Below are 14,863 nucleotides of genomic sequence, written 5' to 3' on the forward strand. Positions count from 1 at the left end.
GAATGCAATCACCGTACAAGGCTATGCGGTGCAAGATATGAATGCTATCGGCCATAACACGGCCATGCGATGCAAGATGCAACTCAAGCATGCCAATCCTCAACATGTATCGGTACAGTTCTCATTCGGATAATCACCGGGTTCAATACACTCCAAATGGCACTGTCGCTCTCCTAGCCGCACCTAAGTGAGCGTAAGAAACCTCACTATCCGCCCGGCCAATAGTCGCCAATACCTATCCGGCACGTCGATAGCGGACCCATTCGCGAGCTGGTCAAACTCAGCCTAGTATTGCCCCCTACCCTCGGGCGAGTAAGGCCACACCCCTTTCCAACCGACCATGACACAGTGGGAGACGCGGCCTCCTGGTATTCGGCCCTCGTGCGCTCGTATATCCACTCGGTCTCGACGTTGGAGTCATCCTCTGGTACCATCGGGTTTAGGGATTTTCACCCAGGGACGTCTATGGCGCCCGTATGCTAGAACCAAATATTTCCGGTATCCAAATCAGCCATCCACGATGTGTCTATGGAGGCTATGGCCCTGATGTCGCTAGGGCATACAGTAACTACAATCACACAAATGCAAGTGCATGAGTCACACTATCAGTCATGCAACAGTCCTGTATATACCATGCACTTATATGAGGCAATTCCGCCTATCAGGGAGCCCATAAACAGTCTATCCAAAGGTATATGCTATGATCGGTCGCCCTCACATCAGGCATACATATGGTGCGAATGATCATGAATCATGGATCTATACTAAACATGTATAAAGAGATGGGCTCTAGATATAATGGAGATGGGCCTAGACGGCCTACTTACCACAAGTTTGGGCCTATCAGTGGGCCTTAGGGAGAGCTATAATGCGGACATTTAACCAACATTATCAATGTGGACGGCAAACCAACATCGCTCCCGAGGAATGGCCTTCCATGGAGTACATATTGTAATGGGCTTTTTATACATCTAATTGGGCCTTGACCTAAGGACCCAAATACATCAAATGGGCTACATAACATGAGCCCCATATCTATATCAAGGTGGACCTCAATGGGCCTCATAATATGGGCCTAATACAAATCAAGGTGGGCCTCAACAAGGATCACTTAATACATGAAGATGGGCCTCCACAGTGGGCCTTAATTATCTCCAATACAGTTGGACAGTTGGATAAAACACATACATCATGATGGAGCCCACACTAATAGAGGGCGTGGGTTACAATACATACATAGGCAGGTCCTAAGTAGGACTGGCCATATTTTGTTCTCCACCCAGCTTAGAACGCAATAAAATGTTTATTTTCCACCCAACTTAGGGCCCATTATAATGTTTATTTTCCATCCAACTGTTCATAAGGTTATGTGGACCAGGGTAGAGCCCACAGTAGTTTTTATTTGTCATCTAATATATTCATAAGGTCACGTGGGCCTGGATAGGCCCACTGTAATATTTATTTTTCATACAACCTGTTGATGGGGTCGTGTGGACCAAGGGCCCACTGAAATGTTTATTTTTCATGCAACCTATCCACAGGGCCACGTGGTGAAGGGGCCCACCGTAATGTATATTTTCATCTAACCTGTTGACAGGTTACGTGGGCAGGGAGCCCACTGTAATATATATATAATGTCCAACCCCTTTTTAAAGGGTCATAATCACAGCCATACTTTTTATGGGAGGGAAAAATGGACAGGAAGTACAACTATGGTTGCATTTCTGTCGACCGTCCGTGTGTAGGCACCGAATTGAAAGGTTAAGATCGTCTTATCAAGGATGCCTTTGAGCCATGGTGGGGATACCATAGACCAACGGCCAGGATCACCCAAGCATGAGCCCAACTTATCCAGGATTGAAAACTCGTGTATACTGTGCATAGATGCGTGCCATGCATCGTATAATTTCTCAAATGACCCATGTAACGTATGTGGAGCCACGCGATCTCAGCCGTTGGGTCAACTACATTTCTAGAACTAGGACCCCCTTGTTATTCCACAGAGAGAGAGAGAGAGAGAGAGAGAGAGAGAGAGAGAGAGAGAGAGAGAGAGAGATGGCAGGGGTGTCGCCAGTGCTGTACTCACCAACACAGCAGGCATATCCAACGCCCTCTCCCTTCACAAACACCTCAGGAAGTTGGAGTAGCTCTCACCCAACCTTCCTTCTCTACTCCAACCTTGTCCTTCGCTTCTTTTCCTTTCTCTTCTCCGCTGTTTCCGCCATCTCCCTCGCCGCTCCACTCTTCCACAAACGTCCTTTCTTCGGCGAGTATGACGAGCTCAGGTGATCTCTCTCTCTCTCTCTCTCTCTCTCTCTCTCTCTCTCTCTCTAGGGAAGTAAATGGGCCTTCTGGGCTAAGTGCAAATTGACCAAGACCATCTTACGTTCCAAACTGCCAATGGGCCTATCAAAACATGCCAAGGCCCAAATAATTTAGTTGGCCTCAGGCCTGGCCCCACTCAACCTGAAAATTGATAAAATCTCTATTTCCCAATTAAATGTCCCTGATCCATCTGTAGTATGAAGTGGGCCACACATGCACAAAGAAATAGAGATATTTCAGAAAAAATGAAATCAACCGTCAACATTCAAGATTGATTGGTTGCCCAATTGAAGATTGGAATGACATTTGTAGGATAATTCATATAAAGTCAGCTCAGGTGGCCTGACTAAAATGACTCCCGAGTCCAAACCCAACATGAAAATTGATCAGGCTATGCATGCAAGTCCCAAGCGCAGTCGGGCTACCCGGTCCATTGCCACCCTTGGACAGCCCTATATCTAAGTAACATGGTAGAGGAGTTACACAATCCACTGATCAGTCAGCACCTACCCATTCCACTATTGTTCCATGATCCAATCTGGGCCAGGCCCAGTTTTCCTTTCTGGCCTGATGAGCGATGAATCCCATTCATTAGCTGTTATCTATTGGGCCAAAAGAAAGCATGATCAGCCCCACTTTTTGGATGTTTATTCCAAAGCATGATGGGTCCCATCTTAGGCCCATCCATCTCCAATTTTACAACTTGGGTTCTTGAGCCATGCTTTTCCTTTAGAAATTTTTTACTGCAGTAATGTAATAATCTCCTTTGAATTCGAAATTGGTTTGCTAATTAACCTCCCTTTTCACTATAAGTTAATAAATTCTCTCTCTCTTTCTCTAGCATTATTAAACAAACCCTCCCTTTCTCATATGTGGTTATAAAACACATCACTTAGTCATGGCCCCCACATGGCCACATGGCAATTGATCTAAATCTTCTAAATGGTGGATTAACACAAAATGTAAATTCCTCTCATTTTTACATATTCAAGGGAAAAAGGCTTTCTTTTGTGGTCAACAGTTGAATTTAATAATTATGTCTCTTTAAATAGCCAAGTATAGTACGTTGTATGATATTTTTGAAGAAAAGAAGAGGTTATTTGGCAATGTTGAAAAATGGGTTATTTAATACATAGCAAAAGAGAGGATACTGCATGTAGAAAAAAATAAAATAAAATTTTAATGGCCTGTTATTATGGGACCCACCTCTTGAAGGTAGTGACCCATATGATGTCACTCAGGACTCTACGGGTCTCATCATGATAAATGTATTTTATCCACCTTATTCTTCTATTGTGTTGGCTCATTTTAGGGAGATATCCAAAGCTCAAGTCAACCACACCAAAAGAAACAATTGGGATTGAATACTTACCGTTGAAAACATCTTAGGACTACAAGTTCTGGATCCACTTGATATTTGTGTCATCCATTAATCCAAGTTTGATGACTTTATGAATAGGATGCCAAATAAACATCACTATCGGCCTTAGAAAGGTTTCAACCGTTGATGTCATTATCCCTATTATTTCCTGTGTTGTGGTTCACTTGGAGCTTTCGATTTGCTTCAATTTCGGCTCATGCCTTAGACCTGACTGGGTAAACGGATGGATGGTGTGGATAAAGCATATACATCACCGTGGGCCACACAGAGTCCTGACAGCATGTAGCTATGTGGTTTTAAGGCACCATGCAATCGAAGTCATTCCAAATCATCCGTACGCATGATCAAACCATCGATCCAAGTGATCAAAGCCGTTGGTTTGGTGATCTAATCCGTTTATTCAGTGGGCCCAACCTTATATGTGAGTTGACCCAAAAGTCATCCCATTTGAAAGATTCAACCATTAGATCACCTGACTTCTAATCCATTGAATTCTAAACGTCGACGTTCTAGTTGTCATACAAAAGGTTTAGAATCATCCCATCTACATGATCTCGAAAGTCCCATGAGATCGACGGTGTAGATCACTTAGCAGGATTTTGACAAAAGAACTGTCACTTTGCTACAAATGCAGGTACTGCTTTGGCGTTGCCATCTTAGCTACCCTTTACTCATTTTCTCTGCTCTTCAAAGGCTTACATGACATTGCTTTCAAAGGTCTTCTCATTTCAGATAATCTATGCGACTCCATCACATTCGTCTTTGACCAGGTAACCTTTCCACCGTACACATGTCCTACTTGTACCAGGATCCACACCGTCAAAGTCGCTGACCCAGTTATAAATGGATTATAACACAAACATTTCACTGATCATATGATAGAAACCATCGCATTTTGCCCTTGAAATTTATTTTTATCCATCCATTTGCTAACCATCAATTGGATGGTTAGGATTCCTTAATCAGTGTTCGAGATGTTCTTCATCCACAATCTGCCCCACAATTTGGATGGGATAACCGATTGTCTCATGTGAGGATGAGTCACCACAATTTTCAAGATGGTTTTGGTATCCTTTACTGGTGTGGTTGGGCCTGGCTAAAAAAGGCCAGTCCAGCCCATTAGTTATGGACCGGTATGGGTGTATGTCGAGTCGAACGGAGTCGAGCTAACCTCAACTCGAACTCGGCTCGGCTCGGTTCGGTCAGCAACCTGGGCCAGTTCAAGCTGAGTTCGAGCCAAGATCGAACTGAGTTTGCCTGTGCAGCATTTTCACAAATACCAGAATTGCACCTTCAAAATCTCACTGTATGTAAAACAACAGCAATGGTTTTACATAAAATTTATCAAACACCTTCTAAGCAACATAAAAATTAAGAAAAAAGGGTATTTGTTTTCATATATATACTTTCCTTGCCACCTGCTACACTTTGTTGAGGCATTTCATCAAACACTTGGTGAGCAACATCAATATCAAAGTAACTGAGTCACCGAACTGGTTCAATCCGAGTTCGATTTCAGCTAGGTTCGATCTGAGTCGAGTCGAGCTGGGGCCAACTCGAACTCATTTTTGAGATAAAAAAATCAGCTCGAACTCAACTTTAAACTTTGTTGAATCGAGCTTTTTCGAGTCAAGTCAAGCGAGCTAACCGAGCTAGCTCGGTTCCTGTACACCCCTATGGACCGAAGACTGAGATGGGCCCACTATCACGTAGATGCGCTTATTTTCTGGGCCTTAGACACATCAGCAAGGCTCAGGCCAAACCCAGACCAAAGTGGGCCTGGGCTCTTTCTGGGCCAACCCGGCTCATTTGAGACCCGAATGTTTACCAACCGCAAATTGATTTGGATATCATGCCCACCAATCAAGACTGAAATTTTGCACACCGATCAACAATCCTAACTAACATGGATGGTTATAAGGAACACCATCAGCGGCTCAAGTTCAATTGACTGAATCAGACGGTTAGGATTGTTCAGTCAATGCGGTTTTTGGGTTATTGTCCATCAGCAGTAGGTTCACGATTTTGACGGTCTGGATTGACATGTATCTAGGTCACACGGGCTTTCCATTTACACTGGGCCACACACAATTACAGCTCAAGAATTGCATATTTGCACAAATCTTATCTTCTTTTTTTTTTTTTTTTTTGCAACTAGCGAGACGGTGTTTTGTGATTACATGTGGCCGAATATTTGCACGGTACACACGCGTTTTCAATTTACTAAGTGTGGCTCACTTCTGATTAATCCAGACCATTGGCTGTTGGGTCCTGTCGAGGATGGATCTTAGTCCAGAAGTCTCTCAGATCAGATCTCATCGACCAATATTAGGAGCTTCTTCAGTTGAATGTGCACCAATGTCACATTTATCTTTTTAACCGTCCATCCGTAGGCCCTGAATCCAAGGATTAAGACTGTTCCATTAATGACATTTTTAGACACGTCCCATCAATTTTGGGACGTAGCAGAGCAACGGTCTGGATTAATGGACCATATGGCCCACTTGTTTGTACATAGATGCCTGCCACGTATTATATAACTCCTCCCATCACTACACTGCCGATTGCCAACAAGCTGGGGTTCTAAAGTGGAAATTCTCTAGAATCCTTCCATCATTGGGACTATTTTATCGGAATACCACCATAGGTAGCATAAAATCTACATTGTCACGTTATTCTTGAGCATTTTATCAAAAGGTATCGTAAACCAAAACTTACACTTATTTGATGATCTGACCATTGGATAGGTTGTTTATTTCATGGTTAAAAAAAATTAATAAAATTCAATGGTCTTATTTCAACAATCAAGTGCCTACGAATGGAAGGTTAGGATTATTCATTCATTTTGATTTTTGGTCTGTTCTACAATTTAGTTGGTTATGCCAGGTTTATGAGTTTCAGATGCCTGCATATCAAGCCTCATGTGATGCCTGAGTATTATACAACTCCCATTTTATACTTCCTAAACAACGAAAGTGCATTTTAAGTTACTCTTTTGGTTTCATATTTACGAAGCCATTGACACATAGTCAAAGAGAATTTCATGAAATTCTAAAGAATAACAGCTAATTGAAGTACTTATCTTACGAAGAGGCGCATTCCAGTAAAATAACTCTAATATTGGAGGCATTGGGGAGACTCTTTTTAAAGAAAATATCCACAATTCTTAGAGATAAATGAAAAAAATGGAATAAGAGGTATATGCATTAGGAATAAATGGCTTAGTTATTGTGTTTAGATGGGTGTAAACGAAGGAAGCAGATTGTGTCCTTCTGTCTCATAGATGGAATTGGTCTAGATAAGAGCTTTGTGGGGCCACCGTGATGTATGAGGTTTATCCACATTGCTCATCATTTTACGTATGGTCCCAAAAATGAGGTAGATCCAAGGATCAAGTGGACCACACAGTTGGAAATGAACGTCCACCCTTAAAAATTTCTTAGGGGCTACATAACCTTTTGATCTTTGACCTTCATCCAGGTTCGTTGATTTATGAATAGGTTAGATGGCAAATAAACATCACAATGAACCCTAGGAAGGTTTCAACATTTGGCATCATTATCACTGGTGCTTCCTATGGTGTGGTCCACTTGGGCATTAAATTTGTCTCATTTTCATCTAATGCCTTAAAATAATTTGTAAAAATGTATGAACTGTGTCAATAAAACCTTTACATCATAGTGGGCCCCACAAATTCTCTACATAGACCGATTTCTATCTGGGCGGACAGGAAGCAATCCGCTTTCATAAATTGATACATTTTAAATCCAAACATCATATTTGGATGGGAGCCCATGGGAGAATTGTAATGTATCATAAAATTTTAATATATTCATAAGAACATAATATTTAGCATAATGATTATATTATTTAATAATTTAAATCAGTGCACACAAGCCTACAGAAATATATACTTTAACAAAAAGTGAAAAAATTCTTAAGCCTCAGGTAAGCCACAAACGTAAATATCACAATAAGCAACTTGCCAATATTTTTTAATCTTCAATTTAGACGTCCAACCTTTACCTTTAGACAATTTAAAGCATCCTATGAGAATGATTTAGCCGATAATTGTTTTGAAGTATCATTAGCGCGTCAAATATGTGATGGACATGTGCATAGTAGTACTTTTATTTGGTTGTCCTAGAAGGGAGTTAAAAAAAGGCACTTTATCCAATATACTTTCCAATCGTGGGTTTTGTTTACAGGCCCATATATTGTCACTTCATTTCATTTTCATGCATTTACTCCAAATAAAAAGTACTGCAAGTGTCATTTATCTTCATTTACTCCCATCCTGGAAGAGTTGGCAGGAATACATGAAATAAACTTTGGAATTTTGACGGCAGTATGCATATTTTCACGTCATTAAAGGATGCTTCTTTGAAAAAATGCAACAGTTGCTAGGGTACTTGCTTATGTCCTCATCGTCAGCGGCAGTGCCCGCCATCAAACAGATGGGATCGAATGATGGACTGAAGGGATTGAAGAAGGTAGCGATCGCATCGACCACCATGTCTTTCGCGACATTCCTTGCTATTGCAGCTTGTGCACTTATATCCGGTTACAAGCTATGCAAGAGGATCATCTGGTGACTTTTATTGTAGCTGATCAGAGAGTTCCACTCGTGGAAGTGCTTTGACTGTGTATAACTCGTTGAGACTTGTGGAGAACATTAGGACCATCGGATGAATGGATTGGATGGCATGTAAATATATAGTGGGTATGCCTGTCTCAACTGTTTTCTATAGTGTGGCTTACCTGGGTTTTGGATGATCATGATTTTTTGTTTATAGAGTAAAAATGATGCATCATACATGATGGATGGGATGGATGTAATGGATGTTTTGCCTACGTGGCTCTCAATTACTGAGAGGGAGCTTGTGACGTACCAAGGGCGAGTACACTAGTGCGTTTTGAAAAATATCAAGACTTCTTTGTTTTTGGTATTTTCAGTCCCTTATAAAGGGTTTGGATGGCATATAAACATTAATGTCCACCCAGGAAGTTTCAATGGTAAGCATTTCTTTCACCACGGTTTCCTCCCTTCCGTGTGGCAACTTGAGTGACCTAATTTATTTTTGATCTCATGTCTTAGACTAATCTGGCAAAATGGATGGACGAGTTGGATTCCCTAAGGGAGATGAACTGAAAACACAAAAAACATAGCCTAATACAAAACTTTTGTGGCAGGCGAATGTTTCAACTATGGTCATTTAATCCGTACTGTTTTTTTTTTTTCTTCTATGGCCCTCTTGAGTTTTGGATGGGCCTCAATTATTTGTATGGGGTGAATTTCTCACGAACATTATGAAGGGCCTATGGTCGAAACATTCCTTGGGCCATCATTATATTTATTTGCCATCAGCCTATTAATAAGGTCACATGCATGTACTTCCTTTTTTGGTTTTTTGAACGATCAGCTTGTTAGTACACACCCACGTCAGTGCACACACTCTATGTTAGCCACCCCCACTAGGATCGATAACAAGACCCCAAGTGTTGAAACGAGGTATCTCCACTTCTGCTAGTTGAGCTATAGATCTATACATGGATAACAGGGAAAAAAAAAAAAAAACAAATATCATATTAATCCAATATTTCTGTGACCCCAGGATGTTTTCAACCGTAGAAGTTCAGTTCCCACTGTTTTCTGCAATGTGGTTCAAGCCTTACAATGATCACTCCAAAGTGCCGACAGTTTGAATATAATACATGCATCCAAATAGCTTAATAAAACGTGGTGACCTCAATACACCACCGAAGTGAGGCACACAACGAAATCCGTTTCCCAGGCACGTGGTGTGCCACACACCACCAAGTTTTGTTGACGTCACCTAGTTATGTAGGGCACCATGACGTGTGTTATATTGACACTGTCCATCTAACTTGTGAGATCATTGTCTATTTGTATGGTATGAAAGCAGTGGGGATAATGATTTCCACCTTTGAAATCTCCATAAGGCACATCGTAATGTTTGTTTTCCACCCAAGCTGTTCATAATGTCACGGACAAAACAAATATCTGATTGATCCAAAATTGTTGTGACCCGCGGAATTTCTCAATGGTAGACGTTCAATCCCTACTTCTTTCTGTGGTATTATCCACTAGAGATTTCGATCTGTCTCATTTTTGGGATCAAGATCTAAAACAGTCTGAAAGAATGGACAGACGGTTTGGACATAACACATACATGCCATATAACTTGGTGACGATATCATGAACGTCGGTGGTGTGAGGCACACCACGCAATCCGCGTCCCGTATTAGATCTTTCGAACAAAATATTTTAAAGGGATTCGCGCGAGAAGATACAATACGTGAATCGCGTTGTGAATGCAAACCTGGCAAAAATGTGCTTAATCCGTTCCATGTACAAGAAGATACATGATTGAACATGTATTGTAAAAAAAAATCTAGGCTGATCCAATATTTTGATGATGCACACATATCCTTAAATATAGGCCTCTGGTAATTTTCTTCCTTACCAACCATTTCTCTCACATTACATGTGTGGTCCATCTAATCATTTTGTTAGCGTTGATTATAAACAAAATATTTTACATTGGTAACAACTAACGATTGGCCTAGATATCTTACACGTGTTCCAGATTAATACATGTGCCGAGATTCACCTCCCTTGCTCCAATGTTCGGAGCATTCCTCATTTGTATAACTAGCGTGATAGTTTACCCACATTTTCAAAATGGCAGTGACTCACCTACCGCACACGTGTCACATGAGTACGGAAATCAGGATCATCCAAACAGTGGTTCCACTCATGTATAGTTCATGCTCAGGAAATCACAGCGATCAGATAACAAAAACCATCTGATTTAGTCAGCTGTATTGGATTAGCTTATTTCAGTCATCCATTTTGTACCCATCAATCAGATTGTTAGAACCGTCAGATCAGCGTTATTTTCAGGATCCAATCCATTGACAACTTACCCTATTATTTCAACCGTCTGGATCAGACTTCCAAATCTATGGCAGATGAGTTACATTACTCACCAATACTTGAAAAAAAGGTGGTGAACTCGCAGCGTAGTAATCAGTAGGTCATGGATAAGCTTTTGCAACGCTGCAGTTTGCGGAGGCAAATAGCAAGCATTGAAGAGAACTCATGGAGTGTCTAGCAGTGGGCCACTTCTCTCCTGCAATCACAACCGTCAAAGCCTCCCTTCCCAACAACAACAACAACAACAGTCCTCGGACCCCATCTCGTAATCGTACGCCTGGGATGCGCAGGATAAACGGTGGCCCATCACCAGCAAAACCAAAGCAGCAACCGTCCATCTTGGAGGTAGAAAGGGCCATAGGCGCTGGCATCTTCCGCGATCAAGATGACCCCAGGCTCGTTCCTTCCTCCTTACTTTCCTTGTTGAATTGTACTCACGCGCACCGCAGCTGCATGTACACGTGCCTCAATTTGACCGTCCAAATCGTCGGCCACACCTTCTCTGGGTCGTAAGTTCGTAACCAAAAATCACAGCGAAGGGGTGTTCTTAACCGGACGATTGGTGGACATCTACTGGACGGTTGAAATGAGAATTAATCAATGGTCTGGATTGGACAATTAATCGATTGGAGTCACGCCCCATCTACAGTGGTTATAAATATTTGGACGGTTCGGATTTTCGCTACGCGTGGCTTTCATGATCTCATCCATTTATGTGGTAGGTCTACCTATGGATGGGGGATGCCCGAAATACTTGCCTTATTGAATATTTCAGTCCTTTGATTACACAAAGGTTATTGTGACCGTCTATTTTCTGGGCCAAAGTCCCATATTTCAAATGGTTGGGCTAATCCAATTTAAGAAATTTTATTTGTGGTGTATCCATGATATAAGTTGAGAGAAATGGTATGAGCAGTTTGGACCGTTGGAAGTGTTGAACGACCCAGATGGGTGGGCCTGCAGGATTCGACGGTGCTTATACGGTCTTGGGGACTTTCATACAAAGTCGAAGATGGGCATTCTATGTTAAATGGTCCACTATGAGAGAGAGGGGATCTGATCACTCTCATCATCTTTCGTCAAGATAGCCCCCCAATTATGATTAATGGTTTAGATCATTTATAGGTAGGCCATTCAATTCAATTTAAGAGATTTTATTTGTTGTGTATCCGTGGTAAGTTGAGAGCCATCGTATGAGTAGTTTGGACCGTTGGAAGCGTTGAGAGGCTCGGATGGGTGGGCCTGAAGTATCGGACGGTAACTACACAAATTTGGGACTTTTGTACAAAGCCGAATAATCTATGTCCAATTGTCCAATACGAGAGCAGAGAAGATCTGATCGCCCATCTTCATCTATTATTAAGATATCTCCTAAATTAATATTAATGATTTAGATCATTTAGAGGAAGGCCAGGTGGACAAAAAGTTATTATTTCATTTTTCCTTACTCTTTATGGGTATTTTCCATATGATCCAAACTCTACTGCCTATCCCAACCTCTTTGAATTCCAAAAAAATTTAAAAGTAATTTTGGAGGCAAAAATAAGTGGGCCCATAGGCCTATACCCAACATCTTCTAATCAATCACATTGTTAAATGTATTTAATATAAATTGTTCATTTTACTCGTCTCATAACAACTAAAACTTGATTATAAGAATCAGAGGCATAGAAATATCTAGAACATCGTTGTCTCCTCATAAGTGCTTCAGTATTAAGTTACCACCTAATTAACATGCAATAACTCAAGCTTTGTAATGTCTATCGTATTCAGTATAATCACATTAGATGAATTCGACTTTCGATTTAAATTTTTTAGCCTATATACACACTTATTTAACTTATCGAATTTATTTAAAAAACTCATTTTATCACAAACATCTATTAATTTAATAAAACAACAATATAACAATACATATACTTCTTGAAAGAATATTGTTTATAAATCCTACAAAAACATTCGACATTGGCGGTGAATAAGTTTTTGAGTGCGTATTAATAGTTTTAAAAACTTAGTATAACCGTCACGAGATATTCTCCACATAAATGTGTAATTTAGAATTGCTCAGTCATTTTTCTTATGTAATCGAATTTGCTATTTTAAAGATCTTCATCATACATTAAAGTAATGAACTCAATCTCATTCTCTTGCACACAAGAAAAGGATAGCTGAGGATATAAAGAGTCACGTAGGAGATTGACTATTCCCATATTGCAATGATTAGATCAAGTCAAAAGAATCTATAGGTAATAGGTCCCTACACGTGATTACAGTTTATATTGTAAGTTAGATATATGTTAGGTCTATAATACATAGGTCATCACATATAAGGTATTACTCATCTCGTATACTCACAATCAAAATTGGAAGCAAATTCCACATATACACAACTCTGTGTAACTCTGTGCATAAGTTCAATGACACCTATAATGAGACTTTGATGTCATTGACAAACCGTCGATGGCATCGAACTAACACCAAAACATTCCAACGATAAATCATGAATTTTTTGAATTTTTCTGATGACATCGAACATGCCTTTGATGTCATTGAAACTAACTTCGATAGCATTGAGTAGGATGTGTCCAGCGAGCATTATGAGAAAATCTGAAAATTTTCAATGGCATCAAGTAGCACTTTGATGGTATCGAACTATCATCGACAAGCATGTTGAATTACATATTTAAGACATCGATCAACACATTGTGCATCCCCACGATCCAATGATCAACAATCAAATGCTTGCTCAAATATAATTTGAACATGTGCAGTGAGAACAACAATCGCATGGGTTAAAAAAAAGGTGAGTTGGATCAAGTTAGAAAGTTAAAAAAAAAGAAAACTGCTCAAAAGAATATAGACGGAGATGTAGTAAAGAAAGACTCAAAAGACCTATGATTTAACTGAGAGTATAGTCTTTGGGATGACGTGATGTCGTAATAAAATTTATGTAGTTGATCTAATTAGTTGAGATAACACACATGATGAGGTTGAAGATTCAAGAGTATTATGTTAGGCTGATAATTGCAATTCAGTTGATAGGTCCACTGATGACTATGCTCCAATACAGGTCTGATGGAGGCTCTACTTTCTTCGATCTGCTTTCAACGACCATTGGACAGCCTGAAGGATCAGCTGAAAGGAAGCTCCGAGAAGCTGGCGAGTGGATTGTAGAACGGACTGAAAACGGATCTCGTTCTGGTATTCATTTCATTTCATCTTAAATCATATTTTTATGGCATCTCATTTTGATCTAACCATCCAAACCATCTGATTTGTGCTTGTTGGCCTAGAAAAGGTCTTCTGATGACAGGATTCCTTACAGAGTAGAGTAGCTCATGGCAAGGTGATCCAAACCATTGATATGATGGGGCTTTCCATTGGGAATGGCCTGAAAATCTCCCAGATTATACGATCGTAGCTCAACATTTGGGCCTTTCTCCTCAATGGTATAGATCATCAAACTATGGGGCCCACAAGTATTGTTTCCTGGACAGCGGCAAACCATGATTTTTCTGTTGCCCACAATCCCGGCCATGTTCAAGAATAGGTAAACGTCCTACACACATCTTTACAAAGCACTGATTAGTGCACATGGGAATGAATCCAGACCATCCAATCAGAGGGCCACCTCTTGTGTGGACCATAGCTCAAAAATCACGGTCATCAGAATATCATAGCTAGGACCTTTTCTTGTCAAGTGCTGAACTTTATATGACGTCGCTCTTATTGTGATCATGCAGGTCAGGAAATTCTGATGGTAGTATGCTTGAAGATCCTGCCATTGTGGGTGTTCTTCCTCTTGGTTGCATCTGGGGTTGTACAATTACCATTCAACATCCCATTTCTTGATGACTTTCTTGAGTAAAATGATCTCCAAGTTGGTGGGCCCATCCAAAATTTCCAATCTCAAACGTCCATACTTGCATACATAAGGAGAAAAAAAAAAAAAAAAAAAAAAACAGGGCCTTTGATCATCGCCAGGATGAAGATGTCCAGAGATCTCTGACCCTAAATGATCAAATGTGATTACTCATCTCCACCTTACATTATGTGGTTATTCATGTAATGTTTTGTTATACAGTTAATCTTACGTAAGGTTGTTGGGATGGTTAAGTGATCCAAACCAAAGTTCATTACTCATAACTCATTTTTAATATTTATTACCATACTAAATATTTTAACCGGATTTGTAA

General features: G+C 40.4%; 2 protein-coding genes across 2 annotated transcripts; both read left to right on the top strand.

Annotated features, from left to right (window-relative positions):
• Nucleotides 1-2,052: 2,052 nt before the first annotated feature.
• Nucleotides 2,053-8,423, top strand: LOC131234521 (CASP-like protein 4A4). The gene is made up of 3 exons (XM_058231461.1): nt 2,053-2,285; nt 4,341-4,476; nt 8,107-8,423. Exons 1-3 carry the CDS (start codon nt 2,056-2,058, stop codon nt 8,299-8,301), a joined length of 561 nt encoding a protein of 186 aa, XP_058087444.1. The 5' UTR covers nt 2,053-2,055; the 3' UTR covers nt 8,302-8,423.
• Nucleotides 8,424-10,797: 2,374 nt separating this feature from the next.
• LOC131234365 (probable NAD(P)H dehydrogenase subunit CRR3, chloroplastic) lies at nt 10,798-14,783 on the top strand. Its single transcript, XM_058231187.1, has 3 exons — nt 10,798-11,062; nt 13,738-13,868; nt 14,411-14,783. Exons 1-3 carry the CDS (start codon nt 10,833-10,835, stop codon nt 14,533-14,535), a joined length of 486 nt encoding a protein of 161 aa, XP_058087170.1. The 5' UTR covers nt 10,798-10,832; the 3' UTR covers nt 14,536-14,783.
• Nucleotides 14,784-14,863: the final 80 nt, after the last annotated feature.

This window comes from Magnolia sinica, chromosome 19 (genome assembly GCF_029962835.1).
Source record: "Magnolia sinica isolate HGM2019 chromosome 19, MsV1, whole genome shotgun sequence".
NCBI classification, from domain to species: domain Eukaryota; kingdom Viridiplantae; phylum Streptophyta; class Magnoliopsida; order Magnoliales; family Magnoliaceae; genus Magnolia; species Magnolia sinica.

Excerpts from the sequence above, each read along its gene's own strand:
- LOC131234521 (XM_058231461.1), top strand. The coding sequence starts at position 2,056 with ATGGCAGGGGTGTCGCCAGTGCTGTACTCACCAACACAGCAGGCATAT. Across the intron at positions 2,286-4,340 it reads GGCGAGTATGACGAGCTCAG|GTACTGCTTTGGCGTTGCCA; the intron begins GTGATCTCTCTC and ends CTACAAATGCAG. Across the intron at positions 4,477-8,106 it reads TCACATTCGTCTTTGACCAG|TTGCTAGGGTACTTGCTTAT; the intron begins GTAACCTTTCCA and ends AAAATGCAACAG.
- LOC131234365 (XM_058231187.1), top strand. The coding sequence starts at position 10,833 with ATGGAGTGTCTAGCAGTGGGCCACTTCTCTCCTGCAATCACAACCGTC. Across the intron at positions 11,063-13,737 it reads CGCGATCAAGATGACCCCAG|GTCTGATGGAGGCTCTACTT; the intron begins GCTCGTTCCTTC and ends GCTCCAATACAG. Across the intron at positions 13,869-14,410 it reads TGAAAACGGATCTCGTTCTG|GTCAGGAAATTCTGATGGTA; the intron begins GTATTCATTTCA and ends GTGATCATGCAG.